At 57.8% G+C, this 16914-nt stretch overlaps 1 protein-coding gene across 3 annotated transcripts in view; it reads right to left on the bottom strand.

Moving 5' to 3' along the window:
* TTC28 (tetratricopeptide repeat domain 28) overlaps positions 1 to 16914 on the bottom strand; it is a 594760-nt gene that overhangs the window by 21968 nt on the left and 555878 nt on the right. For all 3 annotated transcript variants that reach the window (XM_061170303.1, XM_061170302.1, XM_061170304.1), the window contains 2 exons: positions 16586 to 16726; positions 5344 to 5488 (listed from right to left, as the gene is read on the bottom strand). In XM_061170303.1, coding sequence (XP_061026286.1) covers positions 5344 to 5488; positions 16586 to 16726 — 286 coding nt within the window. The remainder of the gene's footprint in view (positions 1 to 5343; positions 5489 to 16585; positions 16727 to 16914) is intronic.

Below are 16914 nucleotides of genomic sequence, written 5' to 3' on the forward strand. Positions count from 1 at the left end.
CTGTAGCCTCCATATGCGGGGAGTTCCATTTTCACGGAAGGACAGGAGGCCTCTCAGAGCCTCACAGCATCACAGGCCAGAGAATGAACACCCCTGATCACCACAGGGGAGGGCAAGAAAATTCCTGGGTCCATGAACTTTCCAGCAGATTAGATTTGGGATGAAATGGACTTCACTGTGTACAACAAGGATTCCAGAAGCAAAGAACTGACTGCTGGGAATCTGGATACCCCAGAACCATGTACAGGGCTTAGGATTTTTTCCTGACTTATATATTTGATTGAGCGAATTGATCAAACAGAACTTTTAAAGGTAGAGAAACCTTTTATGTGACGCTTCTGAGAAATCTTGGTGTCATGGATGGTTGTATCAGTCTCAGTAAATATCAAAGCTGTTCAGAAAAAAACCCTGAAACCATGACTAAAAGCTACCAGGATTGTAGACACTGTATTCCAACCAGAAATGCAAAAGTCCAAATTCGACCCACTCAACTGTCCTCTCTGAACAACAAAAAACAAACCACTGGTTTGCCTGGAGATTCTGAGAAGGGGCAAACCAGAGGAATCTGGCTACGGGAGATGCATGACCAGTGGCCAACCAGAGCCAGAGGGGCCTGCTGGCCACCCAGGGTCCAGTCTCAGCCAAGTCAGCCCAGAGGTCTGCTCATGCACAGGGGCCTCTCTGTGGCCGAACTGGTGAAAACGAGCCCACACGCCCTCAGTGGAAGGTGTGCCTTGGCTCCCCCAGAACCTACAGGGGTCAGGCTGAGACGGGGGCAGTTGAACATCAGCTCGAATCGACCCAAGGGGCCCTGACCCAGGTGAGAACACCGCTTGCCTGGCAGGAGCTCGCTGATTGGTCTGGCGCTCTCACTACTGCTTCAGCAGTCCAGACAGCTTGCAAGTCGTTGCCTCCGTTTTTCCTTCTCCTAATCAGCTGTGGTGACACTTGCGGTCCTTGGGTGACGTCTGTCCTCATGTGAATGTTACCACAGAGTCCCAATCAGAAATCAGACAGCCTGGCGGTGCCCATCTCGCGGGCCTTGTCCCCTCTCCACACTCTGGAGTCAAGGTCGGACTGTTGTGTGACAAGCCTTCGAAGACGACCTCCAAAGCCTCCAGTCTATTTACAAACCAGGCACCTGACCAGTCGGTCTCATCTCCCGGGTAAAGGATAAGCTAGGTTATCACACTGCTTTACAAGAGTCCCTTTCCCCCAGAGCAGACATCACAGTCACGACCCTGCCAAAGCCAAGCTCTTCTCTTGGCCAAGCCCCAGAGCCAGACCCTTACCTCGAGTTTCTCAGAGGAGAGGTCCTGGGCCATCCTGGAGTTCTGGTGTCTAGGAAGGCAGTTTACCAACCTAACCGATGTGAACGGCAAGTTTTAAGTCAGTTTCTGGGGTCCTGAACCAGATAACTCCGCTTAGCCTGGAGGCTTCTTTAGTCAAGAGCAGAGGTGGACGAGGGGGACCGTTCCTTCTGACCAGAGTCGTTCACTCCTCCTACCTGTCCTATCATCTTGGCTTTGACGACTGTAAACTTAGGAAACAGGGAATTTAAATAAACGGAAATAATTATAAGGATGAGAGAGACTATAACTAGAACAAGCCCAGGGACTTGTTAAATCACATTTAAAGAGTGATTTGAGCAAATCCTAGGGAATTTTAGACTCTACATCTGGGTCCTTAATGCTAGCAGCTTCTGGCTCTGGACGAAGCCCCGTCTGCAAACTAGGGGTAATTCGGGGTCTGCGCTTCACGTGGAGCAGCCCTGGGGGCGCGTGGATCTGCATGTCCCTGTGGCGAGTCCAGGCTCAGGCACGAGTGACTACCCTTCACTCGACGGTGATGAAGAACGAATGCCACGGACCCAAACCGGGTCCCGGTCCCTCTCACACTAGCACGTGCCACTTTTCTTTGGTGACATTTTCTCCTTTGGGTCTGAGACAGGATTTGACTTAATGTTTGATGATGGCTCATGTGCAGATGGAACGGGGCCTCCTCAGTGATAACTGGACATGCTCACCCGTCCTGACAGCAAAGGACAGTGTGCTTCCAGGAAACAGCCACAGCAGTGTTTCCCTTCAGCTAAATTAAATCAAGTCCTGGTGCAAGCCTGCGGTAAAATATTATTCTGTTTCACTTTTCATACCGTCTGACCTAGTCCCTTAGCAACAGGACTGCGGCTAAACAAAGGCAGTTGTTCAAATAATTATACGTCCCATGTGAAGAGGCTAATCGTTTTAGTCTTGAAGTGTCAGTAATTCATAATCTTGGACTTTCGGTTTTGATTTGTATTTTCATTGAAAATGTGGAGAAGGCCTGGCTCTGTCTGGCAGCTGACAGCGGCGGGAGCGGCGGACGGTGCCGTGTCGCCCTCTAGTGGCCTCCGGAGCAGGGCGGGAACCAGCAGTCGTCCACCTCCTCCACCGGGCAGTGCGCTGAGCGGGAGCACGGTCCATGAGCGCCATACCCGGCAAACCGCCCCCGCCCCCAGTCTCCTCTGTGCCTGGTGTGCGCCCGGCTGTGCCTGGCACGTGTCAAGAAACACGTGAATGAGGGGATGAAATGCAGAGGGAAGGAACTCCTGATTAGATCCCAGCTCTTCGGTGAAGTGGTTTTACTGAACCGCAGTGAGTCCCATTAGTCAGCCAAGGAAAAGCTCTTGCCCTGATCATTTACTTTAACGACCTCTGAAAGGTTTTACTCCACATCTCTTTTGAGGCAGCCTAACTCCTTCACTGTGTTCAAACTCCTCAGTCACAAAAGGACTAAATATCAGGAACTAAATGCTCTCAAACTAAATGCCTCACTTCAAGATGAGACGCACCCCTGAGGGTCACCACCTGTTCACACGTGCCGTTCCCGAGAACAGAGGGGCCGCCGCAGCCTCAGGACGCCGGCACGCACGTCGGGGGGCCGGGGTTTCCTTCCTTAGTCAACTGTATAAAGACATGACTTCGATCACTGTTCTAACTCGTTTGGGGCTCGAGTCCATAAATCTTCCCCCTCCCGGCACCCCTGGAGGAGCACAGATGTCCAGACACAAGCAATCACTAATCCCATTGGCATGTTTATATTCTTTAAGTCATAGGGGAAAGTCCTCAGAGAGAAAAACTGTCTAAAGAACACAGGGCAGAGTTTATAAACTCACAGGACCCCTTCAAGGATGACTCGTGGCTGTAGCAGCCTCTCCTCCCGGGTGGAAACGCTGCAGTGGATGGAGGGAGGGGTTGCCTCTCTCCGCCCCCAGCCTCTTCCCGCTGCTCTCCACCCCGAGGATTTCTGTCTTTGATACAAGGGAAGAGCCCCTTCTCTGGCCAAAAGGGGAGGTGTCAACCAGCGAAACAACGCTCAGGTGTGGGTCCCCTGCAGGCACGTCACTGGACTTGGGACCTACCCAGAAGTAAGCCGGAACCAGCACTGGGCTGGTTGACAGGGTCGGGGGCTCACAGACTCAAAGCTGCTCCAGGGCAGGCCCAGCCCCTTCCTTCTGCTTGATAACCTCTTGGAAAGCTCCCAGCTGCCACAAAAGAGCGGCCACAGAAAACCCATTAGCTGACTTCTGCCTTGGGTCTTCTGCTTTGTATCCAGACTAGACCTAAATACCAAATGCAGCTTTGGACCACGTACCATCTATAAACTTTACTGAGTGCCAACATGCACCAGGCCCCGTGCCAGCTGCTAGGGACACAGAGATGGCTCTGCTCGGTGGCATCGTCCTCAATTTCTAATGAGGACACAGGTACTCAAGGAGGGGTACCAGCTTGGCCAAGGTCACCTAGCCAGGAAAAGGCAGTGCTAGACACGAGTCCAGCCTTCCAGCTCCTAGAGGCTCTGTGCTTCCCTCCACCCCCGTGTCCCTGAGTGAGGGAAGTCCAGAGGGCACCACCAGGCAGTGCAGCCTCCTGAAAAATATCAGGCAAGTTGACACACATCCTGGGAAGGCCAGCCCAGGAGATGCACTGGCATTTCCTGAGGGTGAAGGGATCACTGTCAAGGTGAGGACACCTTGAGGATGCACCTCACCTCTGTCAGTCGGCTAAAGTGGAAGAGAGCTGCTGATGGGCCACTCCAACACCTGTGAGACGAATCTCCCACCTGGCTGTGGGGAGCTGCTAGGAGGGACACACAGGCTGGCTCCCTGAGGGCCCGTCAATCCCCACCCTCCCCAGCTGAGAGCTGGGCCCTCCAGGAGCACAGCCTCCACTTGCTGCAGGTACCTGGACTTTCCTAGGGGCCTGTTATGAACTGGATGTTTGTGTCCCCCCCAAATTTATATGTTCATGCCCTAGGCCCCCAGTGTGATGGTATTTGGAGGTGGGACCTTGGGGAGATAATTCAGTTTAGATGAGGCCATGAGGGCAGGACCTCCATGATGGGATTAGTGTCCTTAGAAGAAGAGGAAGAGACCTGAGTGTGCTCACTCTCCCTGTCTTTCTGTCTCTGTCTTTGTCTCCATCACGTGAGGACACGTGCGAAAGTAGCTGTTTTCAAGCCAGGAAGAGGTCTCCCACCAAGAATCTGGGACTTCCAGGCTCCAGAACTGTGAGAAATAAATGTCCGTTGTTTAAGCCCCAGTCGGTAGCATTTTGTTACAGCAGCCAGAGCTGACTAATACACAGTCGCGTACAAAAGCATCTGATGGGCTCACCATTCAGATTCACAAGATCCCTGAGCCCTTTGGCAGCCCTCCCCTCACACCCTCCCGCCAGTTACATAGCCACATCTGGATTGAAAAGTGATGTGCAAAGACTAGGGCCACAGAAACCTGTCAGTAGCCGCGCTCAACCTTCTCGAGAAATCACAAGTGCAAGGGCGTCTCTGCCGCTGGACCCTGTGGTGGAGTGAGTCCTGACAAGGGCAGAGGCCAAGGGTCTGTTCTCACCAGGAAGCTGCCCTGGGCTTGAAGCTGCTCAGGCGAGACCCTCAGATGAGCAGTGGGCGGGGCAGCGCTGACTGCTGAGGAGATGGGGGAGATGCGTGCAGCCCTGTGCCCCCAGGCCTCCCCAAGTCTGACGAGCAAGGTGGGAAGGAGCAGCGTCTCATCTGCACCTGAGGTCACGGAGGCCAAACTGACCGGCTGGCCAGTAAGGAGCCGGGCTGGGACCTGAACCCGGATCTGCCCACTTGGAGCTCAGGGCCCATCCACTAACCAGCAGCCAACCCAGCACATACGCCCACTTGGGCTTCCAGACGCTGACTGAGAAGTTGGACGGAGAAGCCCCATGTCTGGAAAACCTCTTCTGTCTCAGGAGCCTGTTTTTTGTCTGGGGGGTGCAAGGGGTGCTGAGCGGGAAGTGATGCGTCCTGACGCCAAGGAGCCGTGGGCCGGGCACTTACCCCTTCCATGGGTGCCACGAGCAGGTCGTACAGAGCGCGGAGCGGCGGCCTGGCGAACGAGCTCTGCCTCCTGGGAAGAGAGGAGGTCCCGTCCTTGACGGGCGACGTGGTGTTGCCGACCAGGCTGGTCGTGCTCTGGCAGCTCCTGGGGAGAGAAGGACGGGGGTGACGTCGGGCACAGGCTCCGTTCCTGTTCCTGGAGGAGGCAGCGGGGAGGCCACCCAGCAGGACGCGCCGGCCTCCCTCCCTGTGGCCTCGCCCCCTCCCCCTCAGGTACTGTTCACAGCACAGTGAACACTGACAGACACCACAGGGCGGCCCAGCTGCACACAACAGCTTACACGGCTGTGGAGTTCTTCTGCATAATCAAATGTCCTGAAGTGCTCTTCAAAGGATTTAATTACATCCTTGTGTGGAGCGACTGGGCAGGCAGACATGAGGACCATGAGAATCGGGGCAGCCACCAAACTGCTCGGAAGATGGTGCCCCAAGACCAACTAATGTCCAGGGCGCTGGCCTTGTTGGGGCCAACGAGGATCCTGTTGGCCCCAACCTGGGCTCAGGTCAGCCTCCGGCCCCCACCGGAGCCCCAGCACAGCCCAAGGCCCCGCATGGGGGGGGGGTGGTCAGCTCAGGCGCAGCTGCAGGGTTTTGTTTTCCTCTTTAATTTATGTTCCAAAGTTTCCAGGCAAAATTTTATTAGTACAGGTGGTATTTTCAACCCCAAGGACCCCAAGTTTCACACTCCCAACACAGGCCGACAACATTCATTGAGTCACTGATGCATTGAGAAAATGTTTCTGAGCACTGGCTACCTGCCAGGCACTGACGCAGGCCCTGGGGACCAACAGAGGACAAACGGCACAGGTGAGCAGAAGAGACGGCAGGTAGGGAAACAAACCCATCTCCACTGCAAGGACCAGGCTGCCCCACGAGTCTTTCTGAACCCGCCCCTCGGCGTGGCTAGCGTGGCCCCAGCACAGCCTCTGGTGGCGGCCCCCACATGACTACTGGACAGTCAGTGGGCTCTCAGCCTTGATCCAGACACTGTGCACAGTTCTGGAGTTTCTGCTATGCACTCAAGGACCTTAAGGCAGAGACCAGGTCTCACACCAGACACGTGGCCAAGTAAGTACTCTGGGCGGCTGGCAGTGGCAGCTCTGTGGTTGTTACCTAAGGAAAAGCAGAACACGGCTTTCCCTCCTGGGCCAGGCCAGGATCCATGACCATCTAGAGAAATGATCTGAAAGATGCGTTTGCATTTTTGAGGCGTGGCTTCTGTCCCTGGCCTTCCCCCGCCCTTTGCGGTGTTCTCAGCAGTGTCCCACTTCTAAATCCTAGGGTCGTGCCAAGCCAGGCTGTGAGCACCCTCAGCCCCTACCCTGCTCCTGCAAGAGAAGAAAGAGGAGAGGGCTCGGAGGGCCTGCGAGCCCGCTCACGGCCGCTCCTACATCACCCTCACTCAGAAAGCATGTAATTACAAGCGACTGGGGCTGTGGCATGTCTTTGCCATCAGAGCCAGTGAAGCACAGATAACCCTGCAGTGACACTCAGAGGCTCACTTAATTCCCTGGAATACACGGCAAAGAGCATTGCTCCCCTGAAGGAGCGAGCACCAAACTGCCCTCCAGAGATGTGCTGGAGTGACGCGCAGTGTCTGTCACGGCACCGTGTGCTCCTACACACGGCCTGTGTGCACTCGCAGCCTGGGGAGCCCGGGCTGCCAGCAGAACAGCACGGGCGGGTGGCAGGACTGCGGCACCCTGCCCCACACACCCCTCACTTCACTCTTTAGACATGTGTCTCCTGGGCTGTGGGCTTGTTACCCCACTTGAGGCACCTGAGTCTGATTAATCTGGCCACAGACATCCAGGGAGTGCCATGTTCCCAGACAACGGTGTGGCCACAAGTCCTAACAGTGACCGATGGGTCGCTCCACAAACCCCAAGGCCCTAAACTAAATAGCTCCTACTGGAGAAAGAGACCCAGCTCCACATCCCGAGCTCCCCTGGTACAAGGAGACCAGCATGACCAAGCTGCACAGGGAAGGCAGGAGGGGGTGGGGAGCTGTGCGATGGACAGACCTGTGGGCACGGGTCCCAGCCTGGGGCAAGTCTCTCGCCCTCTGGGCCTCACTTTTTGCATCTGCAAAAAGGGAAAATGCTGCAGAGAGTGTCAGATAGGGGAGGATGGCTGCAAAGCATCCAGAACCTGAAAGGTGTTGGGAGTCTCAGCTGATGGGACAATGAGTGAGAAGCCCTGGGCAGGAGGGTGGAAGTGGGCTGGGTTGCCTTTCTATTGAACCCATGAAGTGCCAGAGGCATCTAAAGGGGCCCAACAATGCTAACCCACTCCACACGCATCACTACCCCGCGATGTGCCAGGCACGTGGGTCCACATAGGGGCTGACCCATGGGTCCCGGCACTAGGCTGTATGTAGAGAAGGGAAGAGCGCCAGCAGGGGTCCGGGGCATAAGACCCTGACTAGCTGCTGGTCAGGCAGAGCCGAGGGAGGGCTTTCTGGGAGAGGACCATTTGCTGTGGGCACAGGGGACGATCTGGAGTTAGACTGCCTGTGGACAAGGAGGGGGAAGGCCATTCCAAGCCCAGGGAACAGCGCAGAGGGAGGCACCAGTGTTGGGAATGGAGCACTGGGGTGCTTGGGGCAGAGTGTTGGGGGCAAATGTATGGAGGGTGGGGCTGCGGGCTGGAGAGGTGAGGCGGCAGGGCGGCTGGCCTCTGGGCTCGCGCTGCCGAGGCCAGCCCACCCCCTTCAGCACCAGGCCTGCCTGAACAGGAAGCTCCTCCCCCAGGCCGATTCCTTGCAGGGCTCATCAGAGGAAGGCTCTGCGGTCTTCACCCTTCTCTGAAGGCCTCCTGCTGGTCTCCAGGGCTGGGACCAGGCTGGGACTCAGCGCCCTCACCCCCGGCCAGTTCAGGTGGGAAGCCAGTCGATGTCCTTGGTCGGGGCTGGTAAACACACGGCCGGTCGCGGCACGTGTTGCTTGGCGGAGGTTTCCAGGGACACTCTCTCTGGGCATCTGTACGCTTCCGGGGGCTGGGGGCGGGGTCCGGGTCTCAGGCTAGGACCCACCAGGGTCACAGAAGCGAGCAGTGGTTTCCTCACCTCCACAGAGCTGCCTTGGACAGACTGCAATCAACAAGCTCCCTGTGTGTCTTGCTTCTGTTTTTGCTACAACATTCACAGTGACCTACAGCGGCTCTCACAGGGGTGCGCCTGCCCGGAGATCTGCACAAAGATGCGCCATATTTCAGAGGAGCCGAGCGGTCAAGCTCCTTCCCTGGGCCGGGGGGACGTTCCCGGACAACAGAGCTGCCGCCGTGTGACTCTGCCAAGGCATGTCACTTCTCTGCTCCCCACTTTTCCTTGATTGTAAAACGAAAGGGGTAGACTAAATGCCTTGCAGGTGTCTTCTAGTTTTAAAAAATTAAAAATCTACTCACTCTAGGAAGCCATCAAAACTGCGGTGGCTCTTTTAACCGCTCTGCTGGCCACAGCCCTAGAGCCCTCCCTGAGCTTGCCCGTGTCTGTGGCAGGGCGTGAGCACAGCCCTCCGGCACTGCAATCTGTCTGGAAAGTCGGCGTCGCCAATGCACGTCCCTGTGGTCGGGATTCAGAGTCACAGCCAAGCGGCCGCGGTCCCCTGGGCTCTGAGCCCCGGGCCGGAGTGGTTGACAGGTGTGAGCGGATGTGTGGGATGGTCCGCTCCCTGCTGTCCTCCTTCCTGGCATTGTCGCCACGGCCCAGTGCATCCATCACACTGCGGAAGCACGGCCACGGGGTGGGGCCTCGGTGATGGCACTGCTCTGATTTCTGCGGGCCCTTTCAGCCTGGCTGACTTCTCTCTGCCTGGGCAATCTGGAGGCAGATGAGAGGATGGTGCTTTGACAGGGTGGAAACGTTTCCCCGTGGCAAGAGGGTGAGCCGCAGGAGGGGCTGGGCCCCTATTCAGGCTCCTGCCAAGCCTGCCACACCCACATCTCGCTCTCAGGACCCTAGGAGGTGGGGAGGTTCCTCTTCTACAGATCAGAGAGGCCAAGAGCCTGGACGAGGCTGCCGGCCAGGGCAGGGTCAGGCCTCCCACCTGCCAGGGAGGGAGGGGTTTTATTGTGTCCTCCCAGCCTTCAGGACACACTGAGCAACCTGCACTTGCCTCCGATAGCTGCTCTCCCCGCTGCTGGGTCCACAAAGGTGACGTTGACAGCGGGCGGCCTCTCCCAGATTTCATGGGAGCAGGATGGAGGGCCGGGCTCCCGGGACTCCCAGCTGCTCCGCCACGCGGCTCCAGCAGGGGGCGCTGGCTCTCTTTCCTTGAGGCCTCCATTTATTGCCAGGGACCCCATCGGGCTAATTGACAGTCCAGCTCTCAGCAGAGAGGATTTTCTCACACCACATCGTGGTCTTTACCAGCTCATTCCTCAGATGATGTTTATTAATCTACTTCTGGAGAAATATTCGTTTTCTCTGCGGCTCGGCCATCTGTGTGCTAATGGGAAACGGAGGGACTGAGCACGCATCCAGGGAGACAGCAGGCAGGCAGGCAAGGGGGAAGCTGCCTGGTCTCTGCACCAGCAGGATGCAGAGCTACGAGGTGATATGTGGAGCGCTCCCGGGCAGGGCAGAGGCATCGGGGTAGTTTATGTCTCCGGAATGATGACAAAAGCCAGGCGGTCTGGGTAGCACTTGCGGCTCATGAATCTCCCTGCAGGAATGAAGAGATCTATTCCTCAGGCAGGGGGATTTATAACTGCCTGGGCCTGCAGAAGACCCTGTGCGCTGGGACTCGCTCGGGCTCACACGCTGACGCGCCCCACGCCACGGCTTCGTCTGGGGCGGGCGTGCGCCTACCGGGCATCCGGGGAGGCCGTGGGACACCTGGGGGATGTGCGCTTGGAAGTCTCGGCCCGAACTGCCACACTCAGCACAAGCTGGTTGCCCTGGCTTCCCGTCAGGGCTCTGCTGAGGAGGGGAGTGAGGTCACGTGCAGAGTCACTGTGGGGGGGGACCCACCGGGGGGGGAAGACCTACTCCCACCCCGGGGGACCCACTCCCCACCCCAACACACACACTGGTTTCTCAGCTTTCACAGTCAAAGACGGAGAGCAAGGTGAGCAGCGGAAATGGGGGAGCAGGGGCTCAGCCCCCCTCAGGTGAGACTAAGGGAGGGGCCCCACCCAGGCTGAAGACCCCAGGGATGGTGGCAGCCAGCCTGGCCCAGAGATCCCACACGTCCCGCCTGTCTCTCGGCACAGAGGGAGGAGCCCAAACCTAAGCTTGGTGCATCCCAGAGATTCGCAAGGACTTCCCAGGGCTCCGCACGCACTTCCACCCAGAGGCGGGACTGGGAACAGGCCTCCCTTGTCTGAGGAGGGGCAGGGACCCAGCAGAATACAGGGGAGCAGCGAGGAAAGGGGCGTTTCATGAAAGCATGACAGGCGAGCTGACCGAGGAGCCAGCGTTGCTCTTCCAGGTGCTGAGAAGCAGGGATGCCTGCCTCGCAGGCTTCCCCCCTGCGCCTTGGAGGGTCTTCTCCTTTCCCACCTTTCCCGTGTCCTCCCCTCTGTGCTCAATTCCCCGCCAGGCACTCGGGTCCTTCCCATCTGACAGGGCTGCAGAGTGAGCTGAGCCAGGAGCACTCACCCGGGGCACGTCTGGCATCTTTAGGGCAACTGGAGGGAGAGGACAGGAGAGAACCATGGGACAGGGGGCCTCTCCTGGGGTGGGCCAGGCCGGGCTGATCCGTAGCCATCACTGGAATCCTCCCACCAGGCAGGTCTCACCCGCACCCCCCGCACCTCCACTGTCACAGCTGAGTAAACAGAGACTCTAGGTTAAGCATCTCACCTAAGGCCCAGGTCATGGGCAGGGCCCCGCTGGCAATGCAGTCAGGCAACAGGAGGCTGGGGACCCCAAGGCCCAGCGCTGCCACAGCCTCAGGCCCTGAACCCTCGTCTGGAGTGCCCCGTCACCCAGGATGGCAGATGCTGCACTGAGCACTGTACTCCAGGCCGTCTGTGCGCAGGGCGCACCCAGGTCAGGCTGTCCAGGGCCAGGAGAAGGAAGGAGGCCTCCTGCCACAGTGCTGAGCTCGTTCTAGGTGCGGCCGCTTTGCTCAGGCACCTGGCTCCTCACCTTCTCTGAGGTCTTTATCACATGTTTTCACTTTCCAGTGGCCAGTTCAGGAGGCTTCCTGTCTGTGCTCACAGCAGCAGGGTCCCGGGCCTGGGGGGGTCCTGCCTCCACTCCTCGAGAGCCCCCCACCTTTCTCAGGGGGGCCTCCTGCCTCACAGCCGAGGAGCAGGGAGCGGCCCTGGCAGACAGAGCCGAGCTCCTGTTCCATGGGCACCTGCTGCCTGTGAAACCACTTGGGTTCCCTCCTCCCCACCCCTAGCCCTGACCTGGATGCTCCAAAATCCCCTCCGGGGCTCTGAACTGCATCTTCTGAGGGAACAGGGGCTGGCTGGCCTGAGATTTGAACAAGTACCTGGGTTTTAAGGTACCAGTGGAAAGATTAATTGGCAAATCCATTATATTCAAGCAGCCAGAGATGCCTCAATTCAATTAAAAAAAAAGGACTCTGATAGCATTCAGTGACTCTCCGCCATGAACATCCTCACGTGAAGGGCTGTCTCCTCGGGGAGATGAAGGCTGTCAAGTGCTGCATTTTAAGTACTTATTCAATAAGCTGTCGGTGCTTTCTGCCTGCTCACCTACCTAATCACCAAGCACCTGGCTCACTGGTCTGGCCCCTCCTCGGGAGGTGGGCTCAGGCAGAGACCCCTGCTCGTCCAGCGACGCCAACTCCTCTCAAGCCCAGGGATGAATCTGGGCTGCACGAGGCTTCTCTTCCTTGCTCTTGGGCTCTCCTGGGAATGGTGGTCAAGGGCTGTGACACACGTACCACCAAGGGGCCTGGGACTGCCCTCCTGCAGAAACCACAGCCGCTGCCCACTCTGCTCTTTGCTGCAATGTGCATGAGGCTCCATGGGCAAGCCTGGGGATGGTCGCCTTGGAAAAACCTGATGCCCAGGCCAGCCTTGCACAGGCTTTGCCTGCTGACCCCATTCAGGGCCCAAGCTGGGCAGTCATGGGGAGACGGGCTTATTACGTGCTCAGGGATGGAGAGAAGAGGACCCTGTTTGTGGTGGCCTGCCCAGCTGATGCTAACACAGAAACCCCCTTTCCAAAGGGCCTTGCACCCATGGGTGATTTGTGGGTCCAAGCCTGTCCCCCCCACAAACCTGTGAAGTCTCACTCACTCGTTTATAAAGAACCCCAGAGCTGTATTAGTCAGTGTTGTCCAAAGACAGAATGCACTGCCTCAGGAGGTGGTGAGCTCCCTCTCACTGGAGGAGTTCAAGCAAAGGCTGAGTGATCATCTGGCAGGAGCATTAGATGGGTGAGGATCTGGGAGCTAGAGCACTGTCTTGGGAGATGGCCAGACACAGATCCTAATGCTAGCTCTGTCGCTGAGCCCATGTGACCCGCCCATTGGGAAGGCACGCCTCTGTGCCACACTAGGCGTGGGCACCCAGACCACACCAGGGCGGCCCCTCTCTTTGGTCTCTTCTCTCCCGCCCAGTCACGGGAGGCTGGTCCCACAGGATGGTGGTGCCTCCTTCTCTTCCTGCAGGACCCCCAGTCTTGGTCACTGACTCTCTTGGAGGACCCTGACCAGGCCAAGGAGGCTCACTTGCCGATTCGCCCACCCGGTCTTCTTTTGGGGGTGTGTGTGGCCGGGGTGCTAGCTGGAGGCTGCAAAGCTGAGGGAGGGCTCTGGCCCCCTGTCTAGAATGGGGAGCCCTGACACTTCGTTGCCCTCTGCTTTGGCTCTAGCCACTGATGTCTGGGCAACAGGAAAGCCCCTTTCTGCACCATATCACACATACTGCCATAAAGTGAAAAAGTAAAGACCTAGCACGCATGTTGCACCAGTGGTGGCAACAGAAGTCAGAACATTTCTCTGGGATTCCGGTCCTAATGGATTCTGGCTGGGCGCACCTGCAATGCCAAGGCACAGCCCTAGGACCCAGAATCCGGGTGCAGCTGAAAGCCTGTCCCGTTCCTCTTCCTCTTTTCTGCAGCTAATGCGATCTGCTGACTGCCCCTAGGTTCAGACACACATACACACACACACACACCCCCATACACACGCACTGGCCTTCCAGCCCTCAGCATAACTTCCCAAGCATTCTGCAGGATGAGGGGTAGAGCTCTCTCTGGGGGCTGCTGCTTTGCCCAGTGGGGGCCCCCAGGGTCAGGTGCTAAACGAGAGAAGACTGCTCATTTCCTCACTAGCAGTGCCTGCCCTGGGCTCGAAATGCAACTGTGTTTTCTGCCAAAGTGCACAGGCAAGAAGAAAAATAGTGGTTGTGGAGACCTCAAGAACAAAGACCAAGCTAGCTGTGCAGTGGGGAGAGAGAGAGAGAGAGAGAGAGAGAAAGAGGGGGAGAAAGAGAATTCTAAGGCCAAGTCTCACTTGACTTGCCTCTGCTGCAGCAGCCTCATTGCCAAACCAGTCCAGCAAACTGCCTGGAACAAAAGAGCCAAGCAGCCCATGAATCACGGGGCTGGAGGGCCCTGCAGAGGGGAGCTGGTGCTGCTACGCACACGGCTGCTTCCACTTCACCTCTGTGGGCTCCAGGGACAAGCGCTCTGCCGTCCCAGCCAGTGACAAGCGTTCTGCCGTCCCAGCCAGTGACAAACCAGCCCACCTCCTGGTCACGAAGGGGCAGCAAGAAAGGCCTGCCTGGGACCCCACGCAGGGCAGGGCAGCACACAGGCCGGCAGGGCAGCTGGGAGGTGGGACCTGAAACCCAGCTTTGCACCTGCTGTGGGGGCAGGTCTCCACCCTCCCAGCCTGTGCGTGCCCCTCAGCTGCGAGACTCGAGGATAGGCTGGAAGTTTGCAAGGGCTCACACCATCTTAACCGACAAGGATACCTTGGCCTCTGTGGGTCACTTGGAAGGATGGAGGCCAGAGACCCCTCTTCCTGGGCTTGTCGGGAAACAGCAGAGAGCACACAGCATGGCAACTGTCCTAGGCCTTTGGCTCCCTGCATTGAAGCTGAAAGAATGCAGCCTGTTTCCCCTCATCCGATCTGCCCTCAGAAGTCTCTAGAAGGTCAGGATTGGAAAGGTGTGCAGAGACCACTTCTAACCCTTTGTTTTCCTGAGGGCAGGCCTGAGGCTTCGAGCAGGTCAGGCCCTGATGAGGGAGCTGGGCACAGAGTAGCCAGGCAGCGAGGCCCAGGCTCCCGTGCCGCAGGCCTTGCTGCCCCCTCCCAGCCTCAGGGCTGGCCCAGTCCTCAGCCTGGCCCTGGGCACAGACCGCATTGTTTAAACGAACCAATGAACTAATCCATGGTACTGTGCTCACTGGACCTACCTCAGAGCTGCTCAGAAAGACAACAAACATTCTCCCAAAGCAAGCAACTCCATGATCCAAAATTCACACCACCTACCATCCAGGGGTGATAAGCTAGGATCCCAGGTACACCTGGTTTGACCCCTTTCTTGCCTTAGCACCGGAGGCCCTGGAGGAGGGGCTCCTGGCCACAGGCATGCCTGTGATCAGGCTGGCCATGGATGCCTGACGGCCTGCCGCTGGCTCTCTCTCTCTTGCGAGCAAAGGACATGAGGTGGGACAGGAAGAAAAAGGGCGGGTGAGGCTGCAACCCAAGGTGGTGAACACCTGTTCCACAGGTACATACAAATTTCACCCCTTCTAAAGTTTGTCCGCCCACATTATCGTAAGAATCCAACTTTAGCACTGTCCTTCACACCTAAAACGGTAGAAAGTCACCACGAGTACATGTGCATTAGGAAGCCTGTCATGTGTTGTACATACATTAGCTCCTCATGTTAAGGGAACCCTGAAATTCTCATGTTAAGGGAACAATTCTCATGTTAAGGGAACCCTGAAAAGTAGGAAGCTTGTTCCCACTTCAGCAACGAGGAAACAGGCTGACAGTGGTGAAGTCGCCTGCCTAGGGTCCCACAGCTGGCACGCGGCAAGGCCAGACCTGAGCCCCAAGCTCTTCGCGCCCTAGTTCACAACCATGGATCACAGCACCAGGCAGAGTCGAGAATCACCTGCCTCAGAGGCCGAGAAGCAGCGGCAGAGGGCGGAGCCGGGCCCGACCCGCCTCCTCGCGCCTGGCCCTGTCCCTCCACAAAATTAAAGCCGTGAGGGACACCTGCAAAGGGGGCAGGGCCGAAGAGGAAGCTGGGGGTGAACCAGACTGAGGTCCTGGCGTCCTTTCAGCCAAGTTGCCACTTCCTACAGCCCCAGCTCCTGGCTCCCGTCCCACTCGGCTCGCCCCTGGGAAAGTAAACACACGTTTGTCACCGTGACAGCACAATAATGAGAGGAAACCAGGGCCTGGAGTAGGAGCAGACGGGGCACACAATGCCCCCCACACAGCGCAGCCCGGCAGAGGCTGCCTCCACCCAGAGCACAGTCACTCCCTCCTGTGTGCCTGGCTCAACCTGCTGCCCTTCAAAGGCAGGGACCTCAGAGAGTCTGGGATGTCTTTCTGGAAAGGTCTCTCCAAATGTGACTCCCAGGTTGTTGCCAGGCAACCAAATGACAGCGGGACAGGTGCCCCTCAACCCCAACCGCCTGCCCCTGTTTATTTGGACGCAGCTCGGCTGTCACCCCCGGTGAAAAGGCGCAGGGGTGTGCTGGTTGGCAATTTCAACCCTGACCCATCTTGACGCCGCTGAGGTCTATCTGGTCAAGTAACGGGGAGATGGGGCCTGGGTCTGGACGGGCTCTCCCTCCAGCAATGCTGGCATCCACTCTTCCGGGCCTCCCTCAGTCTCAGGCCAGGAAGGTCAACACAGGGGCCTGGCCGTGAGTTACTGGCAAAAGCTGGCGAAGAAGTATGTGAAGTCACTCTGTGTGGCTTCTGCCTGGTGTCTGGGAAATCAGCTCCGAGGTCACGGGAAGAAGCGGCCGACCGTCCCCTGGGCCTCCCGTCCCAGCCAAGGTGGACTGTCACATCAAGCCTGCTACCGCTTCCTCCCCTCACCCAGAGGGGCTGCTGTGACGCCCAGGCCCCGGGGAGCGGGGGCCCGGGAGTACCACGCTCGCTCCTGCAGACTCACATCCCAGCCAGAAGCCCAAGCAGCCAGGAGGAGCATCCCCTGAAAGCACGCTATCCACGCTGCCGGGCGCCCTGCCTGGCACCAGCCCAGGAGGCAGGACCACACATACCTGTTAAAGAGGTTGTTGCGGCGAACCATCCGAAGAAAGCCAGTGGGGTCGGTGACCGAGTTGAGCCTGTTGTTCATCTCCTCAAACTGCTGGTCCATGATGTCTCCGGCTTCACTCTCTGTCTCACTGCTGGCACAGGCCCTGTGGGGAAACGGCAGAGAAAGGGCACTGAGCGCTGCTGCAAGCCTGCTCCGAGGCCCCGTCAGTCCAGCACCCAGCACGGCCCAGCGCGGCACCTCCTGAGTCTCCTCCTGCTCCCCATGTCCCGTGTCCCCCTCCTGCTCCCCGCAGCCTGCGCCCTGCCCGCTCGTGTCGCACTCCGCTGGCTG

The sequence above is a fragment of the Eubalaena glacialis genome, chromosome 15, assembly GCF_028564815.1.
Source record: "Eubalaena glacialis isolate mEubGla1 chromosome 15, mEubGla1.1.hap2.+ XY, whole genome shotgun sequence".
NCBI classification, from domain to species: Eukaryota; Metazoa; Chordata; class Mammalia; order Artiodactyla; family Balaenidae; genus Eubalaena; species Eubalaena glacialis.